The sequence below is a fragment of the Piliocolobus tephrosceles genome, chromosome 10 (assembly GCF_002776525.5).
Source record: "Piliocolobus tephrosceles isolate RC106 chromosome 10, ASM277652v3, whole genome shotgun sequence".
Classification (NCBI taxonomy): domain Eukaryota; kingdom Metazoa; phylum Chordata; class Mammalia; order Primates; family Cercopithecidae; genus Piliocolobus; species Piliocolobus tephrosceles.
The window spans coordinates 99,608,246-99,622,014 of record NC_045443.1 but is presented as its reverse complement, the minus strand read 5'-3'; the positions used below and the strand labels follow the sequence as shown (position 1 = coordinate 99,622,014).

Below are 13,769 nucleotides of genomic sequence, written 5' to 3'. Positions count from 1 at the left end.
GCTGAGGTGAGGGGATCCCTTGAGCTCACAAGGCAGAGGTTGCAGTGAACTGAGATTGCACTACTGCACTCCAGCCTAGGTGACAGCGCAAGACCCTGCCTCAAAAATAAAAAAAATAAATAAATGAACATTCGCTGGTATTGTCTAACCCCTTGTTACTCAAGTACACCCCATGGACCAACCCACATGGGCATCACCTGGCAGCTTGTTAGAATGAAGCATCTCAGGCTCCACCCCAAAACTGCTGAGAATCTACATTTTAACAAGACCCCTAGGTGATCTGTAGGCTCTTAAAATTTGAGAGCTACTGATCTTAGAAATACCAGTTGTCTAAAAACTGTGTTTCTGAAGTTGATTCGTTTGAATCATCATCCTGATAAAAGCTATACTTTACATTTGGCTCTTAGATCTTAACATTTACTTATGCTTCTGTATGAATTTTAATTTTCTGTTACTTTTTATTTCAAAAAATAAAAATTATTTGGTTTTTGAGAACAATCTCTAGTGTATCTCAGCGAGGTATTAAAATCTAAAACAAAATAATTATCAAAGTGGTGGCCTACCAAAGTAATAATAAGCAAATAAAACAAATAGACTTATAATGGAATTCTGCCTTTGTACCTGGAGGCACTTTTCACAGGATATTTTTTAGATCACGATGATGTTGACAACGGTGATAACAGCTAACACTTCAGGAGTGCTTTCTGTGTACCAAGGCATGCACGTTTCTAAGTGCCTTTCATAAACTAATTTAATCTTTACAACAGCCCTATAATATAAGCACCATATTACCAATCTTACTTTATAGATGGGTCAGTTGAGGTATATAGAGGTTAAGTAACTGGCTGAAGGTCAAAAAGTACTGTAAGAGTTAGAATTTTAACCCAGACAGTCTGGTGCCAAGAGTCCTAGCACTTACCTGCTACACTACACTATACTACACTACACTACTCTGTTTTCAGAACCTGTGTTCAATTTATTAAACATATTGAGGATGTGTGGTATGAGGCCCTGTAGGAAAAGCCATATATTTAGAATATAGTATATATTTGGGTAATAAATTAGATGATCATTTACTTAATTAGATATTATAAAATTTAACATCCATTTATTTAATATAGCAAATTTCATTATCCTGGCCACTCAAATATATAAAATGCAAGAGGATATCCAGATGTTATAGAGGAGTTGAACTTTATATTCTCTCAACTAAATATGACTATCCTCTTTCTAAAACAAAGCATCTATAAAGAATATCAAGAAAATATTTCCACTCTATCCAGTAGTTATTATGTGGTGGATAGAGCAGTCATATATTTCTATAATATTTTTAAGTATACCTGTCTAACTTTGATTATTAATTTTTCCAGGTGCTATTATGAATGCCATCTATAATATGCCCTTTAAAATTTTTATGCAGTTGTGTTGGTCCTCACATATTTAATGTCCCAAAAAATTGATTACTAGTAATCACAGCTGAATTTCTTAATTTGCTTTGCAAATTCAGAATAACCTGGTATATCTCTGGCAGTTTTATTTAAAAATGTTTATGTATTTATTTAGAGGGTTTATGAAGTTCTTTTGGCTTCCAAAGTTTGAAATACTGTGATAAAGTTGTGTGTTGATTAGCTTAATAAAATAACTGCTCAGCATGTTCTTAATATTCACATCAACTTCTCATGTCTTCATTGTTATCAACTGGTATATTTTATACAAAATATTTTGAAGTGGGCTTAAGTATTGCTTAATCCAGAGTTTTCATTGACATTATAGTTCACTCAATTATCAGATAAAGGGGAATAGTGCACTTTTAAAAAAAATCATCTATTTATCACTCTCTCTAATCTATACATGAGTCAAAGACCCAAAGTTTGTGTACTGATTTTTCTGCAACTTTAATTTCATGGTTCAGATTTCATCATTATTTACAATAGAATATCCAACTGTGCAGAGTGAGTTTGATTTGAGAATAAATGAAGGACAGTTGAGAGATATGATAGAGGATTTAATGGATCATTCAAATAGCAAAGGTGTAATACATTTCATAATTAAACCTTGTTGAGGTCTTGGTTATTAGGCAAAAGTTAACGACTGAGAGTTGATATCTGGCCAGGATATAGTTCTCATTTGCACCATGTTGCTGTTATGTGAGTTTAATTTCCATAAATTGTTAAAAAACATACTTGGTTATTGTTTTAATTTTTTATTAACAGTGTTTTGGAATTTTTGTATTTATGTATATTATAGATGAATATATATATATATATATATATATACACACACATACACACACACACACCGACTTTTGTAAAACTTAGCAATATCATATAACAGAAGACACCTAAAGGATTTTTGGATGTTTTATTTGCTTTGGAGTTTTCGACAGATTTAATTTATATTTGAATTATCTGAGGAAAAAAACTTCAATATGTAATTCACATTCATAGTCTAAGAACTGTGAAGATATAAAGATATTGATTTATCTACATTTCAGCATGAACAATAGACATAAAATTGATTTCTTCTAAGGAAATTCTTCTTAATGCTTATATACAGATAATGAGAAAGATTCCCAAAAGTAAGCTTTTTCTAAATGTTTGGTTTGATAGAAAAATCAAGTACTGTATACAGGCAGTTCTAGTTTTGCATTTAAGCAAGGATATGGTTCTGATATGCACAAGTTTCAGTAACATGGTACCATGCAAAGTGAAGACTGCCTGTATAACAATAGCATTTTTATCTAAAAAAAACCATTCCCCAAGATTCTTTATTATAAGTTGTATTTAGCATGACTTTTAACCACTCTGTAGACAATGTTACCATTAATAGTTCCATCAGTAGCTGAAGTATATAAAACCAGATAATTTTGTCTGACAAACTGGCTTCTCTTCTACAACTTCTCCAAAAATTGCTTTCTAAAAAGTTAGAAGAGCCATGTCCACTTAGAATAAAATGATTTACTAAATAAAGGGCTCAATTAGGTAGATTATAGATACCTAGGAAATCAATTCATCATTATCTCAATAAATTTATTATTAATTTATAAACAATTTATAGTTTTATTAGCTTTCTTAAAAGTTTTGTTAAAATAGTATAACCACCTATATATAATTCATGTCTTGTATCAGCACTCTGAGGACAAGTAAAGTAGAATTTTTATTTTAATGCATAAATATACTTACGTTTTAAGGAACCAATATAGTGTTGAAGTGTAACCTCCTCTGAAGTGATATTTAAATATTTGTAGATATTTGGAAATATATCTCATAATTAAATTATTGGTATTTAAATTTGGGGAGATGCTTTTTTTTTCTGCAATTTATTGCCTTAGAATTATGGAAAGAAGCATTCCTTTTAAGTAACATGATGGACCCCTTTTGTAAATTGTCTAAAGATTTACACAAAATACTCTCTACAGCAGAGCAGTACACAAGACTCTGGACTACAGGAAAGTGAAGTATCAGCAGAAAATATCTTAACTGTAGCCAAGGATCCAAGATATGCCAGATATCTCAAAATGGTTCAAGTGGTAAGCTAATTTGGTCTGTCTTCTTTGTGTAGCAGCCTCATTTGAAATTCTTAACCCTGGAGGTTTTACTGTTATTTTTTTCAATTTGAGAAAACTGCTAAACCAAGTAACCAAGTTTTCTATTCTCTTACTTCCTTTCTATTTTAACTCTCTGATTTAAAAAAAAAAGAAGTCAAATCTTTGTAATTAGAATCGATCCCACACTTTAAATTAACATAGTTTAATATAGATTTATATAAATTTTTTTGCATTACACAAAGTTATCAATGCAAATCTTACATACAGAAAGTAATGAAAGTAGACTATTCATTTGGTAAATCAGTTGATTCTAGCTTAATCCCCATATATTAGCACAAATAATATTTTTTAAAATTGTTATGTTCATCTATCAGTGATCTCTTGGCCATGTAAGGTAATGCTTTTGATATTATATGACTTCAGAATTCATATTTTTCCTGAGAAATCATAACATGGTATGGTACCAAAAATATCTGCAGTTGTCTGTAATAGCAGAAGTTAACATTTTTTATTCCTTTAGAAACTATTTCAATAGTTGAAGGAGTTAGTTGTCCCTCATTTTTCTGTTAATCAAACAGTTAAAGCCTGGCGCAGTGACACACACCTGTAATCCTAGCACTTTAGGAGGCTGAGGTGGGAGGATGACTTGAAGACAGGAGTTTGAGACCAGCCTGGGCAACAAAGCAAGACCCCCCTACCTCTACATTTAAAAAAAAAAAAAAACTTCGTATGATGGCATGAAGTGGGAAGATTGCTTGAGCCCAGGAGTTCAGGGGTGCACTGGCTTACCTCAATGATTGTGCCACTGTACTTCAGTGTAGGTGACAGAGAGAGACCCTGTGTCAAAAATAATAATAATAATAATAATAATAATAATAATGCTTTTGTAAAATTCTATTACCAAGCAAAAGAGGCAGAATACTAATACTAAAGGACAGTTTTGTTTTGCTGTCCATGGGATAGTTTATCACCTAGTAATTTAAAAGCAAATTCTGACAACCAGAAAGAGTAGATTGGCTCTTTTGGAAGCTGCACTTTTCCTAGCTATCAGAAGTGGATTTTTCACTTCCACAGTTCCTTTTTTCTGAAGCCTAGAGCTCAGGATATTGGCGGTCAATTTAGAAAAAAAATAAACCAAACTTCGGGGTGAAAATAGATGAAGTTTTTTAATTAACAAGAATAAAACAAAGCCAGTTTAAGTATGAATCATGATGAACACAATTTTAAAACTAGAACCCAGGAAAGCCTAAGCTTAAAAGATAGACTTGTTAAAAAACAAAAACAAAAACAAAAAAAAACTGTGTTTCACTCTAAACAAAAGGGAGATGCTTCAAAATGACTCTGAAAGATTTTTTTTATATTAGCCCCTTCTTGCCAAACCTATATAAAATAAGAAATAGGAAAATCTATTAGATGATACCCCATAAAAATGCCCTGAAATCTTTTATGAAGGCTGCATCTTAGGATAATTGTTAAATTCTTGATATATTGCCTTCAATTTTACAAGAACTTCAAAAACTCTTTTTCTTTTTCATTATAAATCCACCATCTGTTTATTTCACAAATATTTATCAAACACTTAATTTAAGCTAAGCTACTATATTAGGTACTGTCTAGATTTATTTAGCCAGCTAAGGTTTCCAGATACCACTTGCGATTTTTATTTTTGTTATTAATTACATGAACAAGTTTGATTGCTTTTCAGTCATAAATATACATATAAAATAAATGACCCAGGCTGGGCACGGTGGCTCACTCCTGTAATTCCAGCACTTTGGGAGGCCAAGGCAAGCAGATCATCTGAGGTCAGGAGTTTGAGACCAACCTGACCAACATGAAGAAACCTTGTCTCTACTGAAAATACAAAATTAGCTGGACATGGTGGCACATGCCTGTAATCCCAGCTACTCGGGAGGCTGAGGGAGGAGAATAGCTTGAACCCAGGAGGTGAAGGTTGCGATGAGCCGAGATCATGCCATTGTACTCCAGCCTGGGCAACAAGAGTAAAACTGTCTAAAATAAATAAATAAATAAATAAAAATAAATGACCCTTTAAATATTTACTTTTTTAATCATATGTCTTATCACCTCATAGGAATAAGAGCCAAGATCCTCCACAGGCCCATGAAATCCTATACAGTTTAGCTCCTCTGTTACCTTTATGATCTCATATCCTTGCACACTCTTCTCCAGCTCTACCGGCCTCATTTATGTCCCTTGAATAAAAATACATTGGCAGCCCGCTGTCTTGGGGCCTTTGCTTCAGCTATTCTCTCAGCCTGAAACACTTTTCCCCAGATACCTTCATGGTTTGCTCCCTGACCTCCTTCAAATCTGTATTCAAAAATATTACTTTCTAAGTACAGCCTTCCTTGGCCACCCTGTTTTAAATTGCAGTGTCCTCTTACCCAATTCCCTTTACCCCTTCTCTGCTGTATTTTTCTTCTTATCGACTTCCAGCATTCTACATATTTTATATATTTACTCTCTCTCTTCCCTACAAAATTATAAACTCCAAAAGGACAGGAAATTTTTTTTGTGTACTACACTATTCCTCATTCCTGCAACAATACCTTGTACATAGTCCTGTGAATGAAAATGCTTATAATTTGTCCATACCATTTCACCTTTTGATAGATTTAGGTGATAGATTCCTTGTTCACACTAGCTCAGTAGTTTGATAAACTTCCAAAATGTAAGTTCCTGGGCCCTACCCTACAAAATTAGAATCTCTAAAATTGGTACTTGATACATAGAGCATATGTATTTTGGGAAGAAAAAAAAAACCCTGATTAAGGATTGCTTAAAAACATTTTAAACTATGTCTTAATATCATTTACATTTTTTAAACTTAAAAGCATTTAAGAAAATAAATAATTGTTTTATTTTTTAAAAGCCTAAACTTTCTAGCAGTACTTGGCACTTAACTCCAGCCTATCCTTTTTGCTTGATGTCACTGGGTATGATTAGGGGTTCAATTTCTTCTGCCTCAGACTGTTTCTGATTTAAGACAAATTTTTCTGTTTTTAGCCCTTTGTCTCCTTTCTGTCTTTGGTGAGGGTATATTCTATTTCCTAAGCATTTTCAGCATTCTGAAAGTGCTGCTTCTTCCTGGCATCTCCTTTGTCAGGCACATGGACTTGACCTTTTGCTCTGCTAAGTCATCAATCATTCTTCTATCTGCTCTTAATTTTTATGTAATTGGTTCATATATGCCTCTTAGTCATTAAAGCTGGAGGTCATATTCTGTTTCAAATTGTTTAGGGGTGATTTTCAAGAAGAAAGGGGGGAGCTACATCAAACTGCCATCCTAAAACTAGAAGTTCATCCAAGTTAAATTTAATTTTATTGTTTTTAGTTTATTGTGCCAACCTGCATCCCAGAACCTTATTACCCAACTTTTATTTCCTATTGTTCCCTGTCCTGAATTTCTTTTGGTTTTTTTTGTTTTGTTTTTTTTGTTTTTTGTTTTTTGAGACGGAGTCTTGCTGTTGTCGCCCAGGCTGGAGCACAGGGGCATGATCACAGCTCACTGCAACCTCTGCCTCCGGGTTCAAGCAGTTCTTCTGCCTCAGCCTCCTGAGTAGCTGGGATTACAGGTGCCCGCCACCACACCCAGCTAATTTGTGTACTTTTAGTAGAGACGGAGTTTCGCCATGTTGGCCAGGCTGGTGTTGAACTCCTGACCTCAGGTGATCCACCCGCCTCAGCCTCCCAAAGTGTTGGGATTACAGGAGTGAGCCACCGTGCCCGGCCCTGAATTCCATTCTTTAATCAGGCAAAACCACAAACTGTTCCCTATGTAAGCGCCATGCTTTTTCTTCTCTGAATCTAGATTATCCTTCTCTTTATTATTACATGTCCAAATTCTATTATCTAACATGTTCCTATGATTGTGTCCACTAAATCATTCCAGATTCTAAACCCACCAACACACATAAAGCTAGATAGAAGTAATAGCTCCTTTTGTTGACCTATCCAATGACTTTACCGGTATTCTTTCTGGAGTTTGTCACTTAATACTTTGTTTTATGATTATCTGTACATATTTTTATATCTCCATTTGAAAATGGAATCATGAGAGGAAGAATGGTGTCTTGATTAATCCATGTATTCATTTTAACACCTTACCCATAAAGGTGCTCAATCAATATTTGTTAATGGACTCTATATGTAATCCTGCATATGATCTCTCCTTCCTCACTTTGTGCTCCCTGGATATGTATAAATATGCTCTCATTTCTTCAAGTTACCAATTTAAAATGTTTTTCAGGACCATAACAAGAATAGACCCAGCAGAGGTCTTCCTCAAGGTTGACATGAATCTGCCAATCATTATTTTTTGGATTATGATTATTGAGCCATCTATCAATTCACTCCTTCTTCTGTTTTCTAAATATATCATGAGTGACTGTCAAAATTTCCAACAACAGATGTAGGCCACACGTTTGATAATGCCCAGGAATTTTCTTTCCTTGGCATGATTACTACCAGAATTCCTGTCCCTTCTTCATTATCATTTATTTTGGCCTTTGTGTTCAAACTTAGGCACAAATAGTTGCATGTTTGCCTCATTGCTCCCTTTATCTATTGAGGAATTAAATTTTCAGTGAGGCAACTTAGGAATTTATCAGATATTCTAATATAGGCAAAATTAAGCTTCTAGTACCTGTAGATGGATAATATCCCCCATCGTGTCTGGATCTTTCTGCTTGTTTACAGCGTTTTAAGGAAGCCTTATCTAAATCTTCCACCCGGCTAGGTAGCCAAAAAGTATGCTCCACCTGATAAAATTTTTGCCTTCTTTTAACCTCACTTAGGAGTTTCTTTATCTCATGTTCAAGAATTTCCATATATGTGTTTATATTTTGATTTATGGTTATTGTCCTCTTTCTGCTGGAAAACATTGTAAGACGTTTCTTTGAAATGCCAGTTCTCATACACAAGTTTCTTCCCATTAAGTGTTGGCAGTTCCCAAGATTTACTTATTTTGAGATTTCAGATTTGCTCTATTTACACACACACATAGACACTTTTTTTTTTAGGCTGTTGGATTTGTTTGCTGTTTACATTTTCCTCCTAATAATTTCCTGGCAGTTCTTCTACTGTTTTTTCCCCATTATATCGTTGTTATTCATAGGTCTAGTCTTAAAACTTTAATTGAGGATTTTTTAATCTTTTGATTTCAGTGTAAAGCTTCTTGAACATACCTGTGGGTATTGCTGAACATAATCTGTTGGTTTCCAAACCACTTAGCACTTTTCCAAGAGTACAGTCATTCTGATGTCATAAGTTATCACCTAAAATATTATTCTTCAGCAGTATCTGCGTAGCTAGTTGTGTTTCCTATATCCATTCCGTTACCAAACTATAACTTTTAACTGGGAGAGCAGATAACAGTACCACTTTGCTTTAGAAAATGCCTCAGAGAAGTGGAGTGAAGAACAATCATTAGAGACCTATTATAATTTGTACCACTGAGCCATTCATTTTTTCTGTCATTCACGTGGAAAGAATACAGATAGCTTTGTATCTCTATACCTCAGGATGGTGATATGCCTTCCTATTTTCTGTGTTTGTCTTCTGATCGGTTGTTCACTCTGAAAATGTGGTTCAGTTCTTTGAGTATAACTGAGAACAAACAGGGATATAGATAGAAAAGCAAATTTGACCACTGGCTATAAGGAGGAGCCTAACCCCAGCTAATTCTAGAGGGTGACTTCATTACAGACTACCTTATCATACTGAAAAGTGTTTCACTTTCCCAACAAGATTTTAGATTTGCATTAAAATACCCAATTTTTCTCAACTTTAGGGGTGACTAACGTTTGCTTACCCACCACTCAAAATTCAGTTTTAGTTCTTAATGCAGAGAAAGACCGATAACAACATAATTCTTTAAATGAGTTTTGATTTGTCTGTTGGTATAACCTTGAGTAGTTTACATCCACTGTACACATGACTACAGGTTATAGAAACAGTTTTAAAAGCCTACATCTCAGCTTTTAGGGAATTGTTTATATTAACACAAAGGAAGATAGCATAGTCTCAAAAAAAAAAAAAACTCAAACAAAAACTGTTTCTGAAAAAAAAACTGTATTTATACCAACAATATCTAATCCTTTATACCAACAATTTCTGACCCTAAGATCCTAAAAATAACCATCTCTATACATTCAAAAGGGAATTAACAATGCCACAAGTTCTTTCACCTTGTGAAAGGGTAATAATAGGATTTGTCTCTTTTTCAGTTGCCTTTATATTCTTGTCATTTAAAAATATGAGTTACTGCCCCATAAGAAGAGTCTTATACCTCTATTCCAATTATACTGTGTTTCTTTTTCCAAAGTGTAATATACTTCCACTCAGTATCATCTTGATACATAGCTCCTCAACAATCTTTTAACCATTTCTCCTAGTTTTTGAATTATTATTTAGAACGATTTTGTCTTCTGTAATATGACAGAATCGTGTTTTTCAAGCCCTTTCAGCTTCTTCTGTAGTATAGAAAGCTTTATTTTGCAGACTTCTGATGTGATCATTCACTTCAGATATGGCAGAAAGTCTTGTGGGTTACAAAAACAGATTTTTCCTGATGTTAAGACTTCCTGGATATGAGGATGAACTACAGTCCCCTTTGGGTTCCTCCCTAAACTGCAATAAAAACTTCCTCTTCCTGGGAACTAACTATCTCCTGGAATGCCTTGCTTTTCTATATGCCTTGCTTCACTTGCCACATACCTGTAAATCTATTTTACAGTCTAGATAATGAAAACTATTTAATTAATATAAACTCCTTTGAACAAAAACCAATACAGTCCTTCACTAATCACAAGTACCAGTTGACAGAGTAATAAGTAATACCTTACTTTTTGGTCTCCATGCCTTTTTCTGTCACTTCTGGATTACTACCCTCTGAGAGATAAAACAATGATTAGATTAAAACAATGAAAGAAAAGTTGTTCTTTCTCTGGGAGAAAATTTCATTGCTTAGGAGTACACCCAGATCTTTTCCCAGTACTTCTGAAATACAACATGGTATAGTTTCTTAGCTTTGCCATCACATCAGGTCATGTCACCACTCAAGACTTCAGTTCCCTCACACATAAAATGAGATCTGAAATTCCTTTTAGATTTATGATCTATTAATTGATCCCCAAATTTGGATCTCATTACTAATGAATGTTCCTGGAACACCTGCTGGCATTTTCTGACTTTTTTTTCCTTTTTAAGCAAGTTTTATACAAGATTTTTCAGTGAGTAATACTGTTGTGTTCCAAATGTGGCAGATAATTGATTTTGATTTAATGTTTGTTGTCATAATAGTGCAGCACAAGCCTTTACTAAATTACATATTGCTTTTATAACTTAACTGGAATTGTGTACATAGATCACTTTTCCAACAATTCTCCCCTCTTTACTGGCAGATCTTGGTGAATCCTTTGCCAGTAATAAATTGTGCATTGGGCAAGTCCGACTTCCACATTAAGAAGCTAATGACTTGTATTTTTTGAAACCGTATTTGCCAAAACAGTCTCTTGGACACTTAGATTTTTTTTAAAGTTCTATTTTCTTTGGCTGGCTTAAAATGTGAATTGAATAATCTCTTTGGTTCTGGTGGTTCTGATGCATCTGTTGCCAGCGGTGAATGTTGGCCTGAGGAAATGTGACTTCCATTACCTAAGGATGAAGAGGCTCTAAATGATTATTAAAGATGTTCATCAAGAAGTTATGCACTTTGGACCTTGTGAAACCCAATCAAGCATGAAATAACATGTTCTTTAGATGACAAACAAGATGTAGTTATTGTAAGAGTAATTAAAGTCTTTAAAACATTTTTTGGATATGACCCCAATGTGGCTTTCCATGGTTCAGAGAACTCCAGGTAAGTTCCTCATCAGTGATCAACAGTATAGTCAAAGTATAGTCAAAAAGGAGGAGCTACTGGTTCATATATAATCATAGCTGTGAACAACACTGTTACAGATTTAGCTTAATAGCTGTGATTTATTTTTTCATTGTTTCCTAACTATAGGTATAATATTAATACGTATTTCATTTCTTTTATGATACCTAAGGTTTACTAATCAATATCAAGATCAGTATTTATTGAGTACATGAAGGTTTGTGGGATGGGGGAATAACTTTTGTGTTGTTTTAGCCTCATTCTGTTCATTGAAAAATAAAGCTTCATGTCCAATGACTTTGATTTGCCACACTTATGAATATAAAGAAAAGATACAAATGAACATTTGTCTGTTTAATTAATTGTATAATTTAGCCAACTTTGAAAATTTTGAGTAAAACTATTTTATTCTTCCCATGAACTAAATAAGTTAGGCAGGTCTGTGTGACTACAACTAAAAGAAAGAAGCAAAGCTTAGCAAAATGGTAGACTATATGAGTAGTAATTTTGAGTTGGGATCAATGAAATTCAAGTGACCTCTGACATTTGTCCTCCTCCTTCTACTTTCTAGCTTATATCAAATGCAAGAAGGTTTGGATAGAGCTTTCCCTTAAACAGAAAACTGTGACAGTTAGCCACCAACTGGAAGCCCCTGCCATATTACCTATGCTTTGCCATGGCCCCAGTATACAGAGGACCTAGAAAAAGATAACTTTTGTCATACTTCTGGCAAGAAATTACAAAAATTACTCTCTGCTAAAGTCAGTGAACTGACCTCAAAGGAAATCATGTGTGAAGAATGATTATGCCAGTTTTACAGATTATGATTTTTCCATCATTTTAGCTGCCTTTTGAACCCTCCATGTTGCCTTGAAAGTTAGGGAGCTTAGAACCAGTCGTACTGTGTACAGATTTAATGTTGTTTCAAAGCATAAATCTTTCTATTATGTATTTGCCCTTTTGCGTATTTTTAAATTTTCTTGTTATAAATGTTTGTTAGAGAGCAGTAAACAATGATACTGCTAAGTTCAGGTTTTAAATTTCTCGCTTTTTCTGATGCGTGATAAAGCTAGAAGATGGAAGGAAGTACTTGCCATGTAGTGGGCAGATACTAAATAGTTATATGGTTGTCATGTCAGTACCTACTTGGTAATATCATATATGCCTCCCTCAATTCTCATGTGTTTATTCTTAGCACTGATACCACTGTTATCATAATCATATAGCCGAGAATATTTTAATACTAATATCACATTTTTTATAGCCATCCTTAGTGACATTTAATTGCTGTGAAAATGTTCATTTTTGAAGAATTTGTTTCCAGGAACTAGTTGTTTACCAAGTATTTTCTAGATCTGTGTAGGTCATTAGAAATAAAGTTTCCATTTTTTTAGATAGCCATATGCATTTTACGTGGTTAAAAAATTTATTTAAATTAATTGATATCCTTCATTGAAAGCTTTGAAGAGAAAAGGTCATTGAGCATTTGCTTTCTTTTGTGTTATGATTTGTTCAGTGAACAATAATCCATTATATGTAATATTTAATCTGAAAATTTTATCCTAAATGTACATCCTACTAATTTATTTCATAAAATACAGTAAAATTTTTTTTTTTTTTTTGAGATGGAGTTTCACTCTTGTTGCCCAAGCTGGAGTGCAATGGTGCGATCTTGACTCACCGCAACCCCCGCCTTCCAGGTTCAAGCCATTCTCCTGCCTCAGCCTCCTCAGTAGGTGGGATTACAGGCATGCACCACGACGCCTAACTAATTTTGTATTTTTAGTAGATGGGATTTCTCCATGTTGGTCAGGCTGGTCTCGAACTCCCGACGACCTCAGGTGATCCTCCCACCTCAGCCTCCTAAAGTGCTGGGATTACAGGCGTGAGCCACTGTGCCCAGCCTCAATAAAATATTTTTTTAATAAGACTGTTGAAATTCAGAAGGCAAAGATATGATTGAGTCCATTTTATTAATTTTTTTTTTTTTTTTTTTTTTTTTTTTTTTTTTTTTTTTTGAGACGGAGTCTCGCTCTGTCGCCCACACTGGAGTGCAGTGGCCGGATCTCAGCTCACTGCAAGTTCCGCCTCCCGGGTTCACGCCATTCTCCTGCCTCAGCCTCCCGAGTAGCTGGGACTACAGGCACCTGCCACCACGCCCAGCTAGTTTTTTTTTTTTTTTTGTATTTTTTAGTAGAGACGGGGTTTCAGTAAAAGGACCCTGACTGGGGGACTGGCTGCCTTTTAACAACCTGTAGCATTTTTTCAAATTCTACTAGTTCCCGCTCTCTGCAAAGAAAAAGCTTTTTCCAACAA

The 13,769-nt window shown here is 34.4% G+C and overlaps 1 protein-coding gene across 5 annotated transcripts in view; it reads left to right on the top strand.

The window, feature by feature from the left end:
* Positions 1-13,769, top strand: part of WASHC3 (WASH complex subunit 3) — a 47,107-nt gene that overhangs the window by 16,454 nt on the left and 16,884 nt on the right. For 3 of the 5 annotated variants that reach the window (XM_023187828.1, XM_023187991.1, XM_023187685.1), the window contains one exon: positions 3,419-3,529. In XM_023187828.1, the coding sequence (XP_023043596.1) occupies positions 3,419-3,529 (111 nt within the window). The remainder of the gene's footprint in view (positions 1-3,418; positions 3,530-13,769) is intronic. The other 2 variants (XM_023187907.1, XM_023187756.1) reach the window with 1 other exon arrangement.